Genomic DNA, 19,487 nt, shown 5'->3' on the forward strand with positions numbered 1-19,487 from the left:
TGCCTATGTAGTATCTAATTTTTACTCCATTGCATTTATTTGACAACTGTAGTTACTAGTTAATTTTCAAATGAATGTTTTACCTAAAACTTTACAATAAAACTATGAAATTCTCTGTTAAACCTTTAACTACTCGTTCATTAAAAAAAACATGCCTAGCATCTGTAGAAGGGTTGCATTGTAACATTTCAGATTTTCATGTTCCTGCAAAGATAGCAACCTTTAAAGGTTTCATCTATGATTGTTTGAAACTAAAAGAGGAGGTCCAATCATCCTATATTTAATTCTGTTTCTGTCTGTTTTCTGCTGTAACCATTTGAATATTCCACTTAAATACCCCGATTCTTCAAAAATGGTGAAATACAATTTTGAATTAAAATAACCATGATCTTCTATGACCACATAATAAACATAGGTAAAGCACTACTGCAATGTAGCAAGACAACCTTAAAATAAGTAAGTGAATATTCATAAAGTCCCAGGTTATAACAGCGATCAAACAAGCCATCAGAAATTGAAGCACCTGAGCTGCCGTATCAGTGAACAAGGTTATGGCAGGAAGACTTCCAGTCAAAGAGATCAGTGACAAGATCCTTGAAGATGAACAAACAGGCAGTGAGTATTCCAGCCCGTCAGATGATGACCCTGAAGGACAGGAGCAGGCAGTACTTCAAGCAGGCTCACACTTTCATATGGGGTTACAGGTAGGATAACAGCAGAAAATGTCATTTCAATGTCTGGCGGCTACTTCCGATGTATCTGACATTTGGTGTCAACTTTCCAGGTTTTTTTCCCTCCAGGCATTGAAAACTTGTCACAGAAGTAACTAAAATGGAAGGAGCTAAACTATATAAGCAACAATGCAGTATCACATATGCAGGGTTTCCTATAATGACTTCTGCACACGTAGGATATAATATGATGTGATTTTGGATATTTTGTTTTATGATGCATTATCTAAAAGGGAAATACATCATCCAACTCTCTGGACCGTTAATTAGTGTTTAATATTAAGACTTTATTGGCAAATCTTTTATTTATACATTAGATTGATGCATTCCTCAAAACCTGATATCCAGATAGTTACGAGTGGATTCAACTGACCTAAACTTGAAAATATATGAACAAATATACAAATATGAACAGAATGAAATGCTTCAAGATAAAATATAATTTGGTTGATAATACTTATATTCTACAGCTGTGATATGTCTTTACATAAAACAGACCTGAAAGGAACATCTAATGGAGTATTCTATTACTTACAGGGTACTTCTAATACTTTTGAGTATTTTCGGAGCATTTGACTTACTCATTCAAAAGTGGAATATTACTGTGAGATAATATATTTTCTGTCATCCCTCACTAAGAGGTGCACCACTCGTGTCATATTTAGAGCACTGGGCTGGTGACATTAAACCTGAAAAAAACGAAACACTCTCTGATTGTAGCAGCTCCTTCTGGTTTGAGCGAAAAATGTGGGCTTTCAGATAGGCCTCCCGACTTCATGTGTTGACTGGTCCTTGAAGCGCAGAATTATTTAAATCTTAAACTAGTCATTTGTCCACGGATAAAAAGCAAGAAAATTTTGCAAAATCCATAAAAACAAATGACAAAGTGGATGGGAAATCTGTTTATATGGCTCCCTGCAGATTAAGCTGGCTTTTATTGACGCTCTGCAGCAACATTGCCGGTATTGTTTACAGTAATTTTTCCTTCTTCTCAGTGTCTGTCATTAACCTGCCTCATTGGTTTTTGTTTATACATTCATGTTTTATTACCTAGGTTGAGTGAAATCACAGCAGTCTAGCGGTTTTACTAGTTTACCACTCTTAAGCAGTGGGTTTACTGTGGCTTCATTTGTCTCTGTGGTCCAGGCAACTGGTTTGGGTTTGGGTTTTCTTGCCTTTTAACATACAGTATATGACCTGTGGTCCACTGACTCAGCATAAAACAGCATGAAAGCTATATTTAAGTTTACCCCCTTTTCTAACATAATTACCCTCTGTAAGATCATTTCTGCATTCACTTGCAGTCAGTTCATAATAAGCTTGTGTAACTTAACATTGTCTAACAGAAAAGTGCACCATGTATTCACACCTATAAGACAGAGTACACACCGTCATTCCTCTGGAAACTGTGATGCTACCGCCATCATCACCATCACCTCATTTGCTACATCTAGTGGGATTTACTCAACATTACAGGTACTGCATGATGAAGACATAGATAACTTTGTTTTGTAAATTGAGACATCCATCTGTGGCTGCATGCTACACTGGGAGCTCTGAATGCTTCCATCAAGGGCATCACATTTATTTGAAACAGACACAGCTGAACTCGATAATTTTCATCCAATGGAGGCAAATCCTAAACAAATGTGTCTGTAGTGGAGGAGCTGTTTTCTTTTGTAAGAAGAAGGGTGACTTTATTGTCATTATGTTCCTTCAAAACACAATGGAATTTGTAGCACAAATCCGTGAGGTGCCACACAAATACAAAAAAGAACACAAAGACAGAAAAGAAAGAAAAAGCGTAATGTAATACGCAAGAGCACAAATAGTACTGAGAAAATAGTCCTTTAAATGTCCAGTGCATTCAGTCCAAATTCAGCCAGACGCTCCTTGTACTTCTGGTGAAGGCTTGTGCTTTTGACCTCCCAGCCCTGTCGAACAACGCTGAGCTGGGACGTGAGGCCGTTGAGAGTCTCCTGAGGAAAAATTAGTAAAAATGAGACTCAAGTTAAAAGTCACCCTTTACAACCTATATGTTCTCAGACATCCTTTTATCACCTTAGCGACTTTTATTCTGATGAGATTCGTGAGTAAGATGAAGGAAAGATGTACGATGAGATATTGTGTCATATTGAAAAATTACAATAATTGCGTATTATAATCTTAATTCTATGCTTGTGTATCTTAAAATTTCCCCCTCAGTTTGACAACACATTTTCTCTGTTTCCAAATTGTTTGCTCATATATTTATAGGGTTGATTTTGTCATAATTCTGTACATGAAAGGGTTGGATACACTTTGAGCCACAATGCCGATATCCAACTACAGTAATCTAAAATCAGCCCCACCTTGTTAAACTAACCAAGCCCTGGCTCTGATGTGGAATGAATAGGAATGAGCTTTGACCAACACCCTATAAAAACACCAGGGGTTGGTTGAATGAGCGACTGCAATATCTTCCACAGACGCAGGAGCAGATACTTCATAAACACTGTGGTTTCTTAGTTCTCTAATTATATAATCATGGGCAGAGCTCTCACAGGCTGGACCATTTATCTTTAAAGATTAGCACACTGACAACATGCTTGTTGTCTCTGTGCATACCAAAAGGGGCCATCCCCACAAACCGTCAATATAAACACCATTCAATATCTTATAAAAAAAAGTCTGACATGCTTGAAGCATGTCAATGTCACATGCGATCGTCCACATCTATTTACTTGTACACAACCTAGTACATTGGAAAGTTGACAATTGATTTTGCAGTTTTGTTGATGAGACGATCCGAAGTGGGTTTGCATGACTGAACTCCTTCTGGTGATACATTTAATGAATCATTACCATAATGATTATTATCCGGATGTTACGGATTTAGTTAAAATGGTGTTGACACTCACTGGGGGATTTTTAGATCTACAGCAGAGTTCAGTCAGACAAAGGAATTATGATCCTTAAACTAATAACCAACTGATATGATTTTTATTTTACTGATGTCTAATTCTTAATCTCACTGTTAACAGCCATATAAAGGATGGACTTGACTGTGTTGTTTCATAGCTCTGTAATGACAAAATATCCTGCGGATTACGGCAGTGCTAACCTCTGTTCGTCACCTTTATTTTCCCCAAACAATCAAAAGCCTGTTTTTGACAGGTGGGTGATGGTTAGACTTTTTGTAACTCCTCTAATGTGTTTGAAATGTTCTTTCAGCAGAGTTCTGTCTATTATGGTGAGTACACTGTCATGTTAACTTGTAAGTTTATTTGACAAATCACTGATTAGTGTGCTGCATTTGTTAAAGTACATCTTAGTCTCCATGCACTCAAGAATTTTCTCTTAAGGAGTGTAAGAGTAGAGCTTAATATACATTAAATGCACGTACTGGACTAGTATCAAGGTAATAGGTAGCAACAATTCTTATGAATTTTCTCATTATTCAACTCCATGGTGGTGAACTCTACATGGTGCAAGTGGTAATTTCTAATTGGACAGGCACATATCTTTATGCAGATTTACAGTGCATGGAGCCCAAATGATGTCTGGTTACATCTACAGAGGATAATTAAAAGTTGCTTTATCAGACTTTTCTTTACATTAGTTTGCTTTAGCTCCACTGTGTGTGTTGGAACTCACATGCAGGATCTTCTCATGGTCTATTTCCATGTTATCCAGTTTGCATTGTAGGTCCGATATGATGCCATCCTTTTCTTGCTTTACCTCCTCATGCTCTCTCTTCACCCTCTTCAGTTCCTCTTGACACAGGACTATGTGGACAAATGCATACTGGCATGCCATCACTTTTAATCTGCGAAAGCTCTACTTACGTCTTTAATCATTTAAAGTTATTAATATTGTATAGGTTCATACCAAGTTCCTCCTGCAGATGGCTGACCTCTTTCTCCAAACTCGTCACCTTGTTGGTCAGGTCCGAGTGCATGGTTTTGTACATGCGACTGAGGTCTAAAAGAGACAACATTTCAAAATGCCTTTCATTTGTTTGAAAGGGTAAGGTAAAAATAAGGTTAGACACCCAACTAATTAGAAATTGTGTTCACCAAAAATTACTACACCCTTGACAAATTGCCCCTTGTCCTTTTCTCTCGACGGGATCTATGCTTTATCACACATTATTAAGAAGAAAATTAATTGTTGATTCAAGTCCTGTCTGTACTTACCAGAGTTGATGTCCCTGTGGTCTTGAATCTCATACTGCAGATTTTGCTCCATATTTCTCATGTGTCTCTTCAAGTCAGTTCTATCAGACTGGATCTTTAGAACACACTCACCCTGTAAGGCTGTAATAATCACATAAATGAATATATGAATAGAATATTGGATTTTTTATTGGAAGTTACAATAATTCTTCATAAAAATAATCCAATTCTGTGTGTAGTTAATATTTTAAGAGGGTAATCTAAGGCCTTATTAGAGGAACTTACTCATGAATCTAATTTTTGTTTTGCTGCAGGGCGTATAGAGAGCACTAGTCTAACTAGTCCAATTATTTAGATATTCCACTGCAACAAAAATGACACTACAAAAAATTAAATAGTGATTAAAGAATGTACACATCATCAGAAATGTACACATATTGTTAGGTTATGGTACAAATAAAACAGATGTATGATTTCTTTGACTGGTTTTCTTATATACAGTGATCCCTCGTTACTCGCGGTTAAATTGTTCCAGGAACCACCCGCAACGAAAGAAATTCCGCAATATAGCGATAAACTATTTATTTTATTATTTACAATAATTTAAACATGTATGAACCCTCCCCATACTGATATTAAACCACCTTCTATTTGTATTACCTTTTCCCACACTCTTATAGACTGTTTAAAGCACTCTTATGTCTCATGGAAGTGTGATATGTTTCGAGACTCACGGATTGAAATGCACTTCCAGATGCCATCAGCCAATAGAATGTGTGTATAGTATCATGTGACTACCTACTAAAAATCTGCGATTAGGTGAAGCCGCGTATCTTGATGCGTGTTGAAGGGATTACTGTATATATAATATATAAATAAAAAATGTGTACATATATATGTATATATATATATTTATGTGTATATATATATTTATATATGTGTGTATATATACATTTATATAAAATATATAAAATTAAAAAATGTATATATATAAATATACTGTATATATGTATATATATATTTATATATACAGTAATCCCTCGCACATTTGCGCTTCAAGATGCCCGGCTTCAAGTCATCGTGGATTTTTAGTAGGTAGTCACATGATACCGTACGCGCATTCTATTGGCTGACAGCATTCCAAAGCGCACTGCGTTCCTAGACTCTCAGAACGCAGCGCGCTTCCGTGTATCAAAAAAACACTTTAAACGCTTTAAACAATCTATAAGAGTGTAGGGAAAGGGTAATACAGATATAAGGTGGTTTAATATCAGTATGGGAGGGTTAGTAAACGTTTAAATTACTGTAAACACTAAAATAAATAGTTTGTCACAATATCGTGGAATTTTGTTATTTGCGGGTGGTCCTGGAACACATTAACCACGAGTAACGAAGGATCACTGTATATATAAAGTGCATCATAGTACTTTTTCTATACCCGATTTTTCTATACTCGCTTCTTCTGCTGTCGTGGGTCACAGGGTTGCTGGATGCCACCAGCCGACTGGGGGCAAAAGGCAGGGTTCACTCAGGCCGCGACACCAGTGCACCGTAGAGCCACATGTATACAGACAAGCACACACACATGCACACACACACACACACACTCACATCCACAGCTAATTTAAAAATGGCCAATTCGCATGAAGTGCATGGTTTTGGAGGTAGGAGGAACCCGGAGAACTCTGGAGAGAGCCCACACAAACACAAGGAGAACATGCAAACCCAAAGGGAACTGCCTTGCTGTGTTTTTTTTCCATCTTGGAGTTCTAGTATAATAAATTTATCTCTTTGAATTTTGGTACTGACTTGAAATTGAATTTGTGAGGCATATTTTTTTTAAAGTATTTTAGGACACTTGATTGACTGTATTATGCATGAATAATTTCAAGAAATTTGTTAGTCCAAATTCTAGAACATGTTATATCACTCGAAACTGCAGCGGGGCACAAAAGTAGAGCATGGATATGGGCTCATCAAACTAGAACAGAGGTTTTGTTCATCGGTTTGCCCTGGTTGTAATATGATTAAAATGAAAATGGGCACTGACAGGCAGTAACACATGGCTACTTGTCCAGTTGTAACCTACGCTTCATACAGCTACTCACCGATCTGATCCTGTAGCAGAGCTACATCCAGAATACTGCGCCTATACTTTGCTTCCAAGTCATTTTCACCTGTAACAAAACAATAACATTGATGACAGTGCATTACATAATATAAACTCGTAAATACACTTAGCTTACTTTTTTCTGGATTCTTCTTTGTTGCCTTTTTTGATTTTTTCCTAGGAGCCATGTCAGCTCGCTGTGAGTCGTTTGAGTACAATAAATATTCACTCGCTGGGAAAACGGTCACTACAGGGATGAGTCTGTTGCTCGGTTCTACTTGCTGCTCAGTCTTCACAGATGACTGACGTCAATAACAACCAATCACAACTTGCCTTGGACAGTTACTTCTTGGCTCGTGCCCACAAACCATGTAATTGGATCCGTTTTTTCGGTGAGACCCGTCCACGCGTTCCTTGTTGTCAGGGCAACCAAGGCCAGCGCCGCGAGAATTCAACGCTGCATTCAGAATCCGTTGAGCGCGCGTGAGTGCTGTACAAAGACAGGCGCGCGCCCGACCACATTTGAGACTCACGGACGCGCAGCGGAAAGGCGTGGAGTTCGGTTTTGAGGGGGGCGAACGGAAGGGGATGTACAGGAAAAGAAAGGGCCTCATAAACACGTCACAGGGGAAGCAAAATTACTGTGAAATGTTTAATCCCCACGTTAATTTATTCTCTTCTTTTCTCGTTCGTGACGGTCAACATTAACCTGTTACTTCGTCGCTCTAGTCGTGGGTGAGTTATCGCTAAGACACGCCACAGAGGCAGGCTGCCGCTGTCACACAGCCACTCAACTTCCCGTCAAGACTCAGCACAGGAGAAAAGAGCTACTGCAGCTGAAAACGAGGCTACCACATCGGGGGTGTCAACAGGAGGAGACACGAATCCACGGGCCCTTTGGGCAGAGAAAGCAGTGCGATTGTCCTCCGACTGGGCGAGCAGAGACAGGTCGGGGGCTCTGCTAATTAGCCTGCGTGGGTCTCTGCAGCGAGGCAGCGCAGCTAACTACCGCACGGAGCGGCTGCACAGGGCGTGAGTGGCTGCCACTGAGTGGACTTCAGCCGGAGTCAGGACACATATCTGACTAGAAGATAGTAAGGTAACAGATGGGAGTCTTTATCCGATAGCCACCCGTCCCTATCCCCTAAACCCCCGACAGACCCTGGCTCGGATCGCCGCTCGGGAGCTGTCCTCTCCGGAGGGTGCCGGATCACCTTCCGCCGGTTCATCGACGGGCAGCGGTCCGGTCCTCTGACCTCTGCCCTGCCCCGCCTGTTTGCCGCTCTGGACGACCCTAGCTGAGCCCGAACATGGCAGGGAACCTGAAGAAAGGAGGGGGGCTCATTGGTATGATGAAGGATGCCTTTCAGCCACACCATCATCACCTCCACTCCCATCACCAGCCCGGGGCCGTGGACAAAAAGACGGTGGAGAAATGCTGGAAACTGATGGATAAGGTTCGTAAGTTAGTGGGTTTGGTGAAAACCCTGTCCACGACAGCTAGCGCCTTGGGTGCGACTGCTAACTATCTGCAGCTAACTAGCGATAAGCTAGCTAATCTCCCATTGCTGCTGGTCGGGCGATGCTAATGCTTATGCTAGCTGCTCAGCTGGGAGACGACATTGTTAGCCAACGTGAGCTAATTTGCTAACCGAAGTGGGGTTTTTTTTTTTTTTACCTTATGTGACTCGCATCACTTTAAAAAAGGAGCTTTAAAATGTCCCAACATAACATTAGCCCACAAACAGAGCCCACCATTTCTGTAACACACATGTTAACGTCAGTTCTCCGCCACTTTGTTAAGCAGTTGTCACACTATTGTAAGTTTAACTCGTATTTGCCACTATTAAAATACAAACGTGGATCGTTAGCGTTAGCATTCACAAGGAAGGTAGAGTGAGGGTGAAAATGTGTCAAACAAGAGTAGAGTTTGGCGATTTTTTTGTCATTCTGAGGAAAATGAGCTGATGGCAAAGAAATAGTTCACCCTGTACATGTCGGGTTTTGGAAACTATCAAACAATGACTAGAAACTGAAGAAATGTTTCTATTTAACTATGTGAATTATGTTCTTTTGAAGAGGAGACTCATTTTACGGCGTCACTTCTCGGAAAAGTCTGTAGCAGTTTGACCCCGAGTTTCCTGTGAGATACACACAGCAACATAAGACTCAAGAGCAAAGACAAGACAGTCTTTTGTGTCTCTTCTTCCTCTTTGAGGCCTTAGTTTACAGCTCTGGTGTTAAGAGACCAAGTTCCTTGCAAGGTTTTTTTTTTTTTTTTTTTTTCGAGAAACCACATTCTAGTTACTTTTGCTCCATTGGAATCTGTAGGACTTTTTCTATGTAGACTGTGAGACTGTTATAGACATATGTGATTGTGTTGACAGTCACATATTTTTACACCCCATTTCAAAGCGGTGATGTATTGTAATTGTCAGTGTTCGTGCGTTCGTCTGTTGGTTGATTGGTTCGTTCTTTAGTCCACATAATATATTTTCAACCTTTGCAGACAGAAAGATGAAACAAAAAGCAGATTATTCAGACAGCAAAGGGGATGAAAATGAGATGATGACCTTGACCTTGAGAAAACTACGTGAAAGTCAAATTTCAACTTTTGTACACTCAGGAAGATAGAAAGACAAGGGAGAAGGCCAGTGTAGGATCATAGATAAAAAGCTAGTGCTTTGATCTACCAATGCACTAGCTTTAATCTATGGTCAAAGCTAGTGTGTAGCTTTGACCTACCATGAAAAGTCAGAGATATGCACTAGTCAGGTACTACTTTCATGCGGGACGTTGCAGTCTGTGACTGCCTTGTTATTCTCTGTGGATGTTGATCACTCTAAAAGAAATGTTTTCTCTTTACATCCAGACTAGGTGACTGTACACTCCAGCACAGTTTGGTTAACTATTTCAGTTCACATTCTGAAAATGAGTTACCATATTAATCTGACCCAGTAGAACAACTAACTGAATGGAATGGAATATTAAATCCAACAGTGTCTTACCTTTTGAGAAGGCAGTAGGTCGACAGTTGAATTAATGCTTCATACATACGCCGTACCGACACCCACGGGAAAAAAATGAGTTTATGAAAACACCTCCCATGCAGGACCAAGTTAAATTTTATCAAAAGTTTGAGAGTGATTTCCCCCTTCATAGTGTCCTACATTAACTGTTCTAAAAAAGAAAAAAACCCACCCAAACATTATAATAACTGTTTAAACTGGTGGATTATACATTAATCTGACATCTATATCAAAACTGTGTCTTGTTTAGACTCCAATGTTCAGGTTTTACTGTGCTTTGGCATTGCTGTGTGCTTCAGACTAATGAGCTATTCATTAATGAAACCTGAATTTGCATGTGTTATAATTCTTGCTGCCATCCTCTCTTGGAAACTTTGCAATGATCGCTGTACTTAGCCAATTAACCACTAATAATTTTCAGGGCGTGTGCTACTAGAGATGATATCACTTTTGTGCCATTGTAAAGTTTGGGGTCCAAGTAGCTGGGGAAAGGTAGTACCTTTGTCTAGTAAGAATTAAACTGTTATTTAAAAAATAATGCCTGAAACAATCAATAGCCTTATTGTTACTTTATTTTGAAGTTCATATGGTTGAAAGAATCACTGTATTTTTTCAGTATATCATAGCATTGCTCGCAGCAGTTCTTGTTAGTCTCTCTTGTCGCAGTTTGCAAACCAGCTTAGTTGCACTGCATGGATACCAACTATTGATACGCTATCATATCACATGAGAACTTCGGAAGCATCCTGCTGCTGAATCCTGTTACCTCGCCTCAGCTGGATTTGAGTAGCACTTGATAAACCAGCAGATTTATTGCTGCTCAAATTATATAGCATAGAAACTGAAGATCAGCTCCTATAGTCAAAACAGTATAACCATGTCTTCTTGTGGATGCAGTTCTACCCATCATATCAGGTGAATCTTTGTAATCAAATGTTTTTTTGAAAAAATACTATTTGTATATAGAAAAATGTAAAGAAATAGTGAATAGTCCTTCAGTTTCAATTTGCTATTGCAAGGGCAAAATTCAATTTTCCAGGAAGGGTCTCTCAACAATACAAAGTCACTTATTTACTGGTTTCCAGTTGAAGGCCTGTAAAAATGGAGAGACGGTTAACTTTCTTTAGAGCTCATTAAAGGTAAAATGCATTTAATGCCATTTGCATAAACTACCAGGCTATTCCAATTTTAGAATGTCTGATTGAGAGAAGAGAGAAAAAGATGAGGGAAATGTTATTAACCGCAGCTTGGTAGTGTGGTCAGCATTTAACATCAAGACAGTAATCTTGTTTTGTCTTTGATGTACTAAGTGGTACAATCTTGACAGAAGTCTGATCAGGTCTCAAGCATAGCAGTGTAAAGTAGACATTTATTTGGGTACCCTACAGAAGGGTTGAAGGAATGACTGCTCATGTCTTGTCAAGGATACAGAATGCATAAACTTTTGTTTCATTGCCCTATTCAAATTATCTATGAGGCATCAGCCCAAAAAAAAGCAGTCAAAATACACAGATAACAAACAATACGTTCCAACATTTGCCTTCTGGTGTTTTAAGGAGTCGCTGTTCTCGGGTACAATATTTGAAAATATTTTCATGTTAAGCTTAAGGTGTATAAATGCTTTCATTTAAATACTGTAGGTGAACTAATCCAGGTGTTGTCATTTATCTGGTCATTCTAATGCTCAGCATAATAATTTTGATGTTGATGCTGTTTCCTGATTGTACAATTTTTAAATGTAAATATAAAAACAAGATCAGAGATGGAAAATCTGAAAATTAAATATTTTTTGACTTTGATGTTGTATAACAGCACTGGAGATCCAGTCAAGGAAATGAGATCGAGTCTATTACTGTCTTCTGACTGTTTGAACTGAAGAAGCCTCTTGGATGAGAGGTGAAACGTCTTCAAGAAACTCTCTTAAAGTCCAGTGGATTGATTTAAATGGCTTTGGATAACCATGACCTGGATAAATGAGAACCTACAGACATCTTGCTGCACAACTGTTTTTAACACAGGCTGTGTCACGTAGCCCCAAAGTAGTAGTTTATTCCTAATAATTGGATAAATCAATGTCAGTGTTTTGCCGGAAATCAACAAGTCACTCTCTGAATCGACTGCTTGAAAGAAGTAGAGTCTTTTAGAGGAATAATCATGAAGACAATGCTTATTTCTGTTATCAATTTGTGTACAACTTCATGTAGCAGTGCTGCTTGGGAGCATGTCAGACCAGACATGCTTTGCCCTTCACAGCACATGACTGTTAAATTGGTTGTGTGCTTTCTGGACTCTTAATGCCTTCAAAAGAGTCATGCCTCTACCATTTCTGTGTGTCTGTGTGAGGTTTTGAGTGTGGAGCCCACATGCAAAATGGTTATATTCCTCCCTGAATGCCTATGGGAGTACATGATATTATAATAAAAATCACCTGTGTATTCTCTCAGTAGGAAGCTGACCTTTAAAGTTCAGACATCAAGACTCAAATGCTGAACATATTGTGTGCCATGGAGTACTGCTAGGGCTGTGTTGTTGTTGTTTTACCATGGTAAGCAACATGTCACGGTTTTATGAACATATATTTGCAACACAAATTAACAGATTTACCTTAAAGATAGCATGTAAAATCCTAGGATTTAAAACGCACCAGGGAAGAGGATAATTTTAAATACATCTTAACATCTACTTAAAAGACACGTCGTCAGAATAAGATTTTTTGGCAAGGGTAGTGCATCCAAACAAAGAATTTAACTCCAGTTTAACTTGGTCACAAAGTACAAAGTGTTGGAAAGTTTAAGTTGACAAAAAAAAAGGATGAAATCGACAAAGAAGAGGAAGCGCAGTCGACAGTACACCTTACGAAAACCATTGTACCATGAGGTCGATAATGTTCTTGGCTGCATTATTAATCAGAGATACAAGTCAAGCACTAATCAGTGAGGATGAAGCCCAGTTGAAATGAGTCATTAAAACAAGGTAATTGATGAGGTTCCTCGGAGGGTGGAAGCAGCTATAACTGCATTGTCTGTGCAGTTTTAAATGCTGGTTGTAATTCAACTTGTTCAAGTAGCATTTCTCATTCAAATGAAAATCATCTTCTTTGAGGTCGTACCACAGCTTTAGCATCCATGAAGTAGCCTGGTGGAAGTAGGCTACAATATCTCTGTTGTTGACAGTAACATGGCACAGGTGTAATGTTTGGGGCCATTGGTGTTTTCCTGACAAGAAAGGTGGCTAAACATAGCACACCTAATTGAGCTGACCCTCCAAGCTAAAGTAAGGTCCTGCTACACATAAAACACACCATAGCCACAACAGTAGTTGAACGTTATGAAGGATGTAACAGTAATTCGTAATGAATGGTGAACACTTTTGACTGAAGCTACTGTTGATTATGTATATTTCTGTGTTTTTTTTAAAGTACGCAGATTGTTGGGTCAATCATTAGTGGTGGCCAAGCGTTTAAAAGGGAAAGTTTGTGTCCAGGCACGACGCCAGTGCTGGGATAGGCTCCAGCTCCCCGTGACCCGCTATGGCTGATAAAGCGGTGATTAGAAGATGGATGGATGGAGTTTGTGTCCACTTTTTGTTTCAAGACTGTTTTCACTGTGGTTGATGTTTATGCATGTCACCATCACAGTAAGTGCATCACCTGTACAAATTACTCAGGCGACCATGCTCAAATTCCAAGACTTTGAAATTGGAAATGCAGAACTGTTGTACAGTGCAGCAGACTAAAATCAGGAGGTAAACAGCCTTTTTAAATATGCTGAAGAAGCACTGCATCAAGCTGACAACCATGAACTGAAGAGAAAATAATAATAGTGTGTCAGTTTTGTCCAGCACATATGTCACAAACTACAAATACTAACTTTACCCAACCACTATATTGGTGTTAAAAAAATTTTCCTTGAATGTTTTTTATCTGCGCTAATGGCAATGACAAAGAAAAGTGCTCCAACACTGTCATATGCAGACTGTGTATGTCAAAAGTAGTATCTTAGCAACTTAAAAAAATGTTTCAGATTTTCTTTCATACTTCTTGTTACCCTCTTCTTAACATATTCTGTCTAGATATGATCTCCTCTGCCATCTTGCATTCACCCCTTGTCTCTAACTGCATTTTCTCTTCCTTTATACACCCTTCCTTTTGCAGGTGGTTCGCCTGTGCCAAAACCCTAAATTGGCTTTGAAAAACAGCCCCCCTTACATCCTGGACCTGCTACCAGACACCTACCAGCACCTGCGCACCATCTTGTCTCGCTATGAAGGCAAAATGGAGACTTTGGGGGACAACGAATACTTCAGGGTCTTCATGGAGAACCTAACCAAGAAGACAAAACAGACCATTAGCTTGTTTAAGGAGGGGAAGGAGCGCATGTATGAGGAAAATTCACAACCCAGGTGAGTAAAGTGGATATACATTTTGCATCTACCTTAATATTGTACATATAGTTATTTACTTATTGTTTTAATGCTCAGTGAAAACATTCCACTGGACCAATTTCATCCTTTTAGACATATAGTAAACAATTGCACATTTTCATATTTTCCTGGCCCTCAGAATTACTGTCGCTCAGAAATATCAACTTCAAAAAGGAAGGTGTTGTGGTTTTAGCTTGTGAGCGTCTGCGGTTAGAAAACAGAGCCTTATCTACAGCTGCCTGTAGATAAGGCTCTTTTGTTTTGTTTTGTTTTGCCATTACTTGAATTTTGTGACTTGAATTTTGTCTCCATGTAGCTGTTACATGTATGGAGAGAATGGAATTGAATTGGTTACTCTGCTTGTGCAAAAACACAAAATGAGATTAAGATACCCTTACAGACCAAAGATCATCTGCATGATCTTTGGTCTGTATAATTTTGTGCTTCTTATAAGCAGAATTATTGGTTTATTTTGTTTTTAGTGAGTACCGTTGAGCTCTCTGAGGTACAGACTAGCATCTGAGCAGGGTTGTTCTTACCTTAAGTTCACTGCTTCAAGCAAATGCTGCCTGACATAGTTTCACAGCTGTCATGTACAGTATGTAATGAAATGGCATGAAATCATTTGTGAAATTCTTTCATCATACAAGATTTTTTCTACAAATCTTGATTTTTGGGGTGTCTTTCCAAACTAACATTGAAAACAATCAAAGTTTTGGCACTGTCTTTTCAAGTCTGGCTGTAGTTTTCTGTGTTTGAGTTGAACAGATTGTGGAGCAATATACTAGCAAACTAAGGACTTGCAAATGACCTGTCTTCAAAATTGTGTTGTTTTTGGCACAATATACAAATAATCTCTTTGTTACTAAACTTAACTGTCACACAACTGTAAGAATACCTTGTTGCTATAACAGTTGGAATATGGAAGGAACAGGTCATAGTAAATTAATCTAGATGCCTGCAGAGTTTAGTAAAGTATGTCATATTGTTAACATCAAGTGATCTATGTCATTATTTTAGATCAGTGTGTCATGCGTAGATGGATCTCATTGTCAGAAACTTAGAAAAACGACTGCTTCAACCAGTTGCTGTGTACTGTGCTCCCCCTCTGAATAAGCATAGAGTGAAGATGTTAAAAAATCATTCAAAGAGAATATATTAAATATAACTTCAAAAGAATCACCCCTCACCCCTAATAATTACAAAATATACAGATCAATTTAGGTTATGACTGGCTAATCCAATAACTTCTTAATGCTTAAGGCTAGGAAACAGAAGCATTTTACACCTGATGACATGATGGAAACTACTCATGCACCAAATTTTAAAACAAAGTAATCACAGGGAGAGGATGACTCATTAAGCTGCACACAACAACACTTCAGTGGAAGAAGTTACAACAAATAACGGAAATTCTTTGGTTAGCTACGTGGCAAATAAGTAGTTCAAAACTTCATTTAAAAGAATAATTATAATGAACAGTCACATGACTGTTGGATCTACTCAATTGTGCAAAGCCCACACATAAACACACGAACAGTGTGCATCACATTTATTGGCTACCTAACATTTTTACTTTAACACAATCACATTAGGTTCAGAATTAAAGTATCATAATCATACAACATAGTGAACACTTGGTTGTAATAGGTTGTAATGTGTTGACAGTGAAAACAAGAGCCAAACGCTGCAGGTTTTCAGTTACCTATGACAATAATAAATATGACCTTAAATCTTCAAGAATCCTGGGAAATGAAGAGAAAATATTTTTTTCAATCCAGTCCATCTTTACGTCTCACTGCTACATTGATTTAAATAGTCCTGGGCATAGAAGGGTGCAAACTCTCTTTGCAGAACAGCAAAGGACAAAGGTGGCCAAATGCAAATGATTATTTTCAGATGAATTAATAATTTACAAAACTGGGCTTGCACTAGGAGCTAGTATGACGAAGCCACTTGTGGCTCAGTGTAAAAGAATTGAGCAAGCCACAAAAAGCCACACTGTGCTTCACGGGGGGCGTTGGGGGGGCCCGGGGGTCTCCCCCGGGAAATTTTTTAGGAAATGGGGTCGTTTTCCTGCATTCTGGTACATTCTGAGGGCAAAATCTTCTGTTCAGTTTACCTACAAAAATACACTAAAGCCAACAGTTCAAGCTGAACTATCTTTATTTCTATCCTACTTTATGCAGGTATGAATGTGATATTCAACAATTGAAAACTTGCATTCACTCTGTGAAGATACTCATACAAAATATTACTCAATGTTTACATGTAAGTTTTACTGAGACTAGAATACATTTGAACTTTGACCACCACCAAGACCATTGGTATGCCATAGTTTATTTTATTTTATTTTTTTTAATTCAATAACATTTTTCATTTCAATTTAAAAAGGCATGAAAAATGACAAGCGAGGTGAATATATATTTACATGCATCGCTGGTTATTCCTGCCGGTCATAGGGATCAAAAGTCTAAGACAAGTATTGATAATATCTTTCATTTACCTTCTGATCGGTCTGTGGTGAATGCCTCTCAGCATTCACCATTTGTTTGTTAATGAAGATTCTAACACAAACTTCACTATAAAACACTGAATTCTTTTGATCGATCGTCCCCGCCTTGTCGTACACCAATTTGCGGGTTCAGCTTGTAAAAATCGAACATAAAATCAAAATAGCGCCGCTATTTCCACTAGCGCCGCTCGCTAGCGGCAGTAGCGGCGCTAGTGTGCGAAAAAGTCGTAAGTTTTAGCCTTTTTTCCGTAAAAATAGGAACGCCACTGTGGCTACACAGTCTAAAAACCTTATAGCCAATCTGGTATTTACTTCGCCTATGGCGAAGTGGCGAATGGCTAGCACAAGCCCAGCAAAATTTTGAATTCAAACAAAAAATCAGCCTGTTGTTGGACTGATGAGGGATGTCATTGGCCTATCTCAGTTCTATGCACCATTGTTTTTTAAAACTCTTCATTCTTTGCTGCTGTGACTATAAATTTTGCTGTCAGAAAAACATTTCCATTTCCAACCAGAGACAAGAGGAAGCTGCTGTCTCAATCACTCTTGACAAAGACCTGAAAAGTTGCAAAATTCTGTCGTCATTCATTTATATCATTACTTTATTGCACTAAGCAGTTGTGAAGAAAGAAATCGCTGGTTTAAGCAGAGGAAATACAGACATACACAGTAGCCAGGCATTAAGCACAAAGACTGCAATTGTTTGTGTGCAGAAAGCGGTGACATTAACCAATGAGTATCAGCCCACTTCAGAATGCTATAGAATCAACCAATGATGCAGAGCAGTTGTGTGTTGTGGAGCTCATGGCACATATCTGTAGCTGTAAAGTTGAGAATAAAAATTATTTTACTGCCTGATTTCAGAAAAGACTGGTTTGAAATCTGCTCCTTTTAGTTTCTCCAGTTCAGCTTCAATTTAGAATACAGCAACACAGGGCATGTATTTCCACAACGTGACCTCAATCAGCATCATCATTTGACAACTATCAACGGGACTCTACGATTGATATTATTGGGTTTTCCCAAGTAAATGAAAGATCCAAGAGTTTTATGAAAGCCTGAATGCTGTGTGGGTGGACATACTCTGCTGTGATGCCATACAGACTTCACCATAATGTCCCTTCTAGAGATTTAGGCCTTTTTTATCCTGCCCTGATTTTGTTTATATGCCACACAAACATAGGGTTTTTTTTTCTTTGTCAACAGTTTGTTAGGTTTGATTGTGATGTAACTAAAAGTTGCATGACTAATGCGTGTAGTGTTTCCACTTTTGTGCAATTGTGATGGGGGAGAAAACATTTGATGTTGACCATAAAAGAGTATGATGAAAGGGAGTCTACAGCGAGCTGTACTATATTAGTTCCAGTGATAGCCCGTATGGAGTCACAACCACTAGAACATTGGTCAGACCTACCTTAGCTTTGGGTTTTGTTTGAGTGTTTTGAGTGGTCAGTCAGACTATCTATCCATCGATCCTCTTATCCACATTTTGGGTCACAGGTCTGCTTGAGCCTATCTCAGCTGGCTACTGGCGAGAGGCAGGGGAGACCCCAATGAGACACCAGCTCATCATGGGGTCACACCAAAGACAAACAACCGTGCATGCTCACACTCATATCTACGAAAAATACTGGTGTGACCAATTTATCTAAACTGCATGTTTATGGGCGTGGGAGGAAGCCGAAGAACCCGTAGAGAGCCCGCAAAGACATGGGGAGTAAAGAAGAACTCAAAGGAATCAAACAGTGCTACCCACCGTTCCACCCTGAGTCAAACTAGACAGCCGATATTAATGTACAGTTCATTCACCGTTTATCCTGTTTTCATTTTTTAAAATGGTTTTAGCACACCTGCTTTGACTTTTTCAAGTACAGTGTGCCCTCGTTACTCGCAGTTAATGCATTCCAAGAACCACACACAAATAACAATTTTTGCTATATAGTGACGAACTATTTATCGTATTATATGCGGAAATGTAAACGTTTATGAACCCTCCACACACTGATATTAAACCACCTTTTATCTGTATTACCTCTTACCACACTCTTTATCGACTTTTTTAAAGCACTTTTGTGTCTCACTGAAGTCCGAGACTCACGGAACGTAGCGCACTTCCGGATGCCGTCAGCCAATAGAATGCGCGTACGGTATCACATGACTACCTACGAAAAATCCACAATGAGGTGAAGTCGCGAGCGTTGATGCGGGAATGTTTGAGGGATTACTGTAATTCACTTGTGGTATACCTACATGTAAAACCTTATTTAATCTACAGTCTCTAAGCAGAGTAAGACAGTAGAGGGGTCCATCAGTGTCTCCTCAGAACGCTTTTCCTCTTCTATTTGTCCAACAGGGTTCTGTTCTGACTTCTGTGAGAGTCTGTTTGATCATTTTTTCTGGTGTAAACTTCCTGTGACTTAATAAATAACATCATTCATGTTATTTATTAGGTTGTATATCGATTATGATCCATTTATATTCTACCGGTATACACCGAAATCTATTACATGGCATTAGCGATTT

At 38.9% G+C, this 19,487-nt stretch overlaps 2 protein-coding genes across 2 annotated transcripts in view; one reads left to right on the forward strand and one right to left on the reverse strand.

Annotated features, from left to right (window-relative positions):
- Positions 1–1,113: 1,113 nt before the first annotated feature.
- On the reverse strand, positions 1,114–7,291 carry drc12 (dynein regulatory complex subunit 12 homolog). Its single transcript, XM_068317330.1, has 6 exons — positions 7,135–7,291; positions 6,997–7,065; positions 4,910–5,029; positions 4,602–4,694; positions 4,368–4,498; positions 1,114–2,710 (listed from the first exon to the last, which is right to left on the reverse strand). The coding sequence occupies exons 1-6, from the start codon at positions 7,184–7,186 to the stop codon at positions 2,582–2,584; spliced, it is 594 nt and encodes a 197-aa protein (XP_068173431.1). The 5' UTR covers positions 7,187–7,291; the 3' UTR covers positions 1,114–2,581.
- Positions 7,292–7,572: 281 nt separating this feature from the next.
- The window catches only part of cbl (Cbl proto-oncogene, E3 ubiquitin protein ligase), a 36,929-nt gene continuing 25,014 nt past the window's right edge, over positions 7,573–19,487 (forward strand). The window contains exons 1-2 of the mRNA XM_068317329.1: positions 7,573–8,455; positions 14,181–14,428. Of these exons, the coding sequence (XP_068173430.1) occupies positions 8,309–8,455; positions 14,181–14,428 (395 nt within the window). The 5' untranslated portion in view covers positions 7,573–8,308. The remainder of the gene's footprint in view (positions 8,456–14,180; positions 14,429–19,487) is intronic.

Source organism: Antennarius striatus, chromosome 6 (genome assembly GCF_040054535.1).
Source record: "Antennarius striatus isolate MH-2024 chromosome 6, ASM4005453v1, whole genome shotgun sequence".
Lineage (NCBI taxonomy): Eukaryota > Metazoa > Chordata > Actinopteri > Lophiiformes > Antennariidae > Antennarius > Antennarius striatus.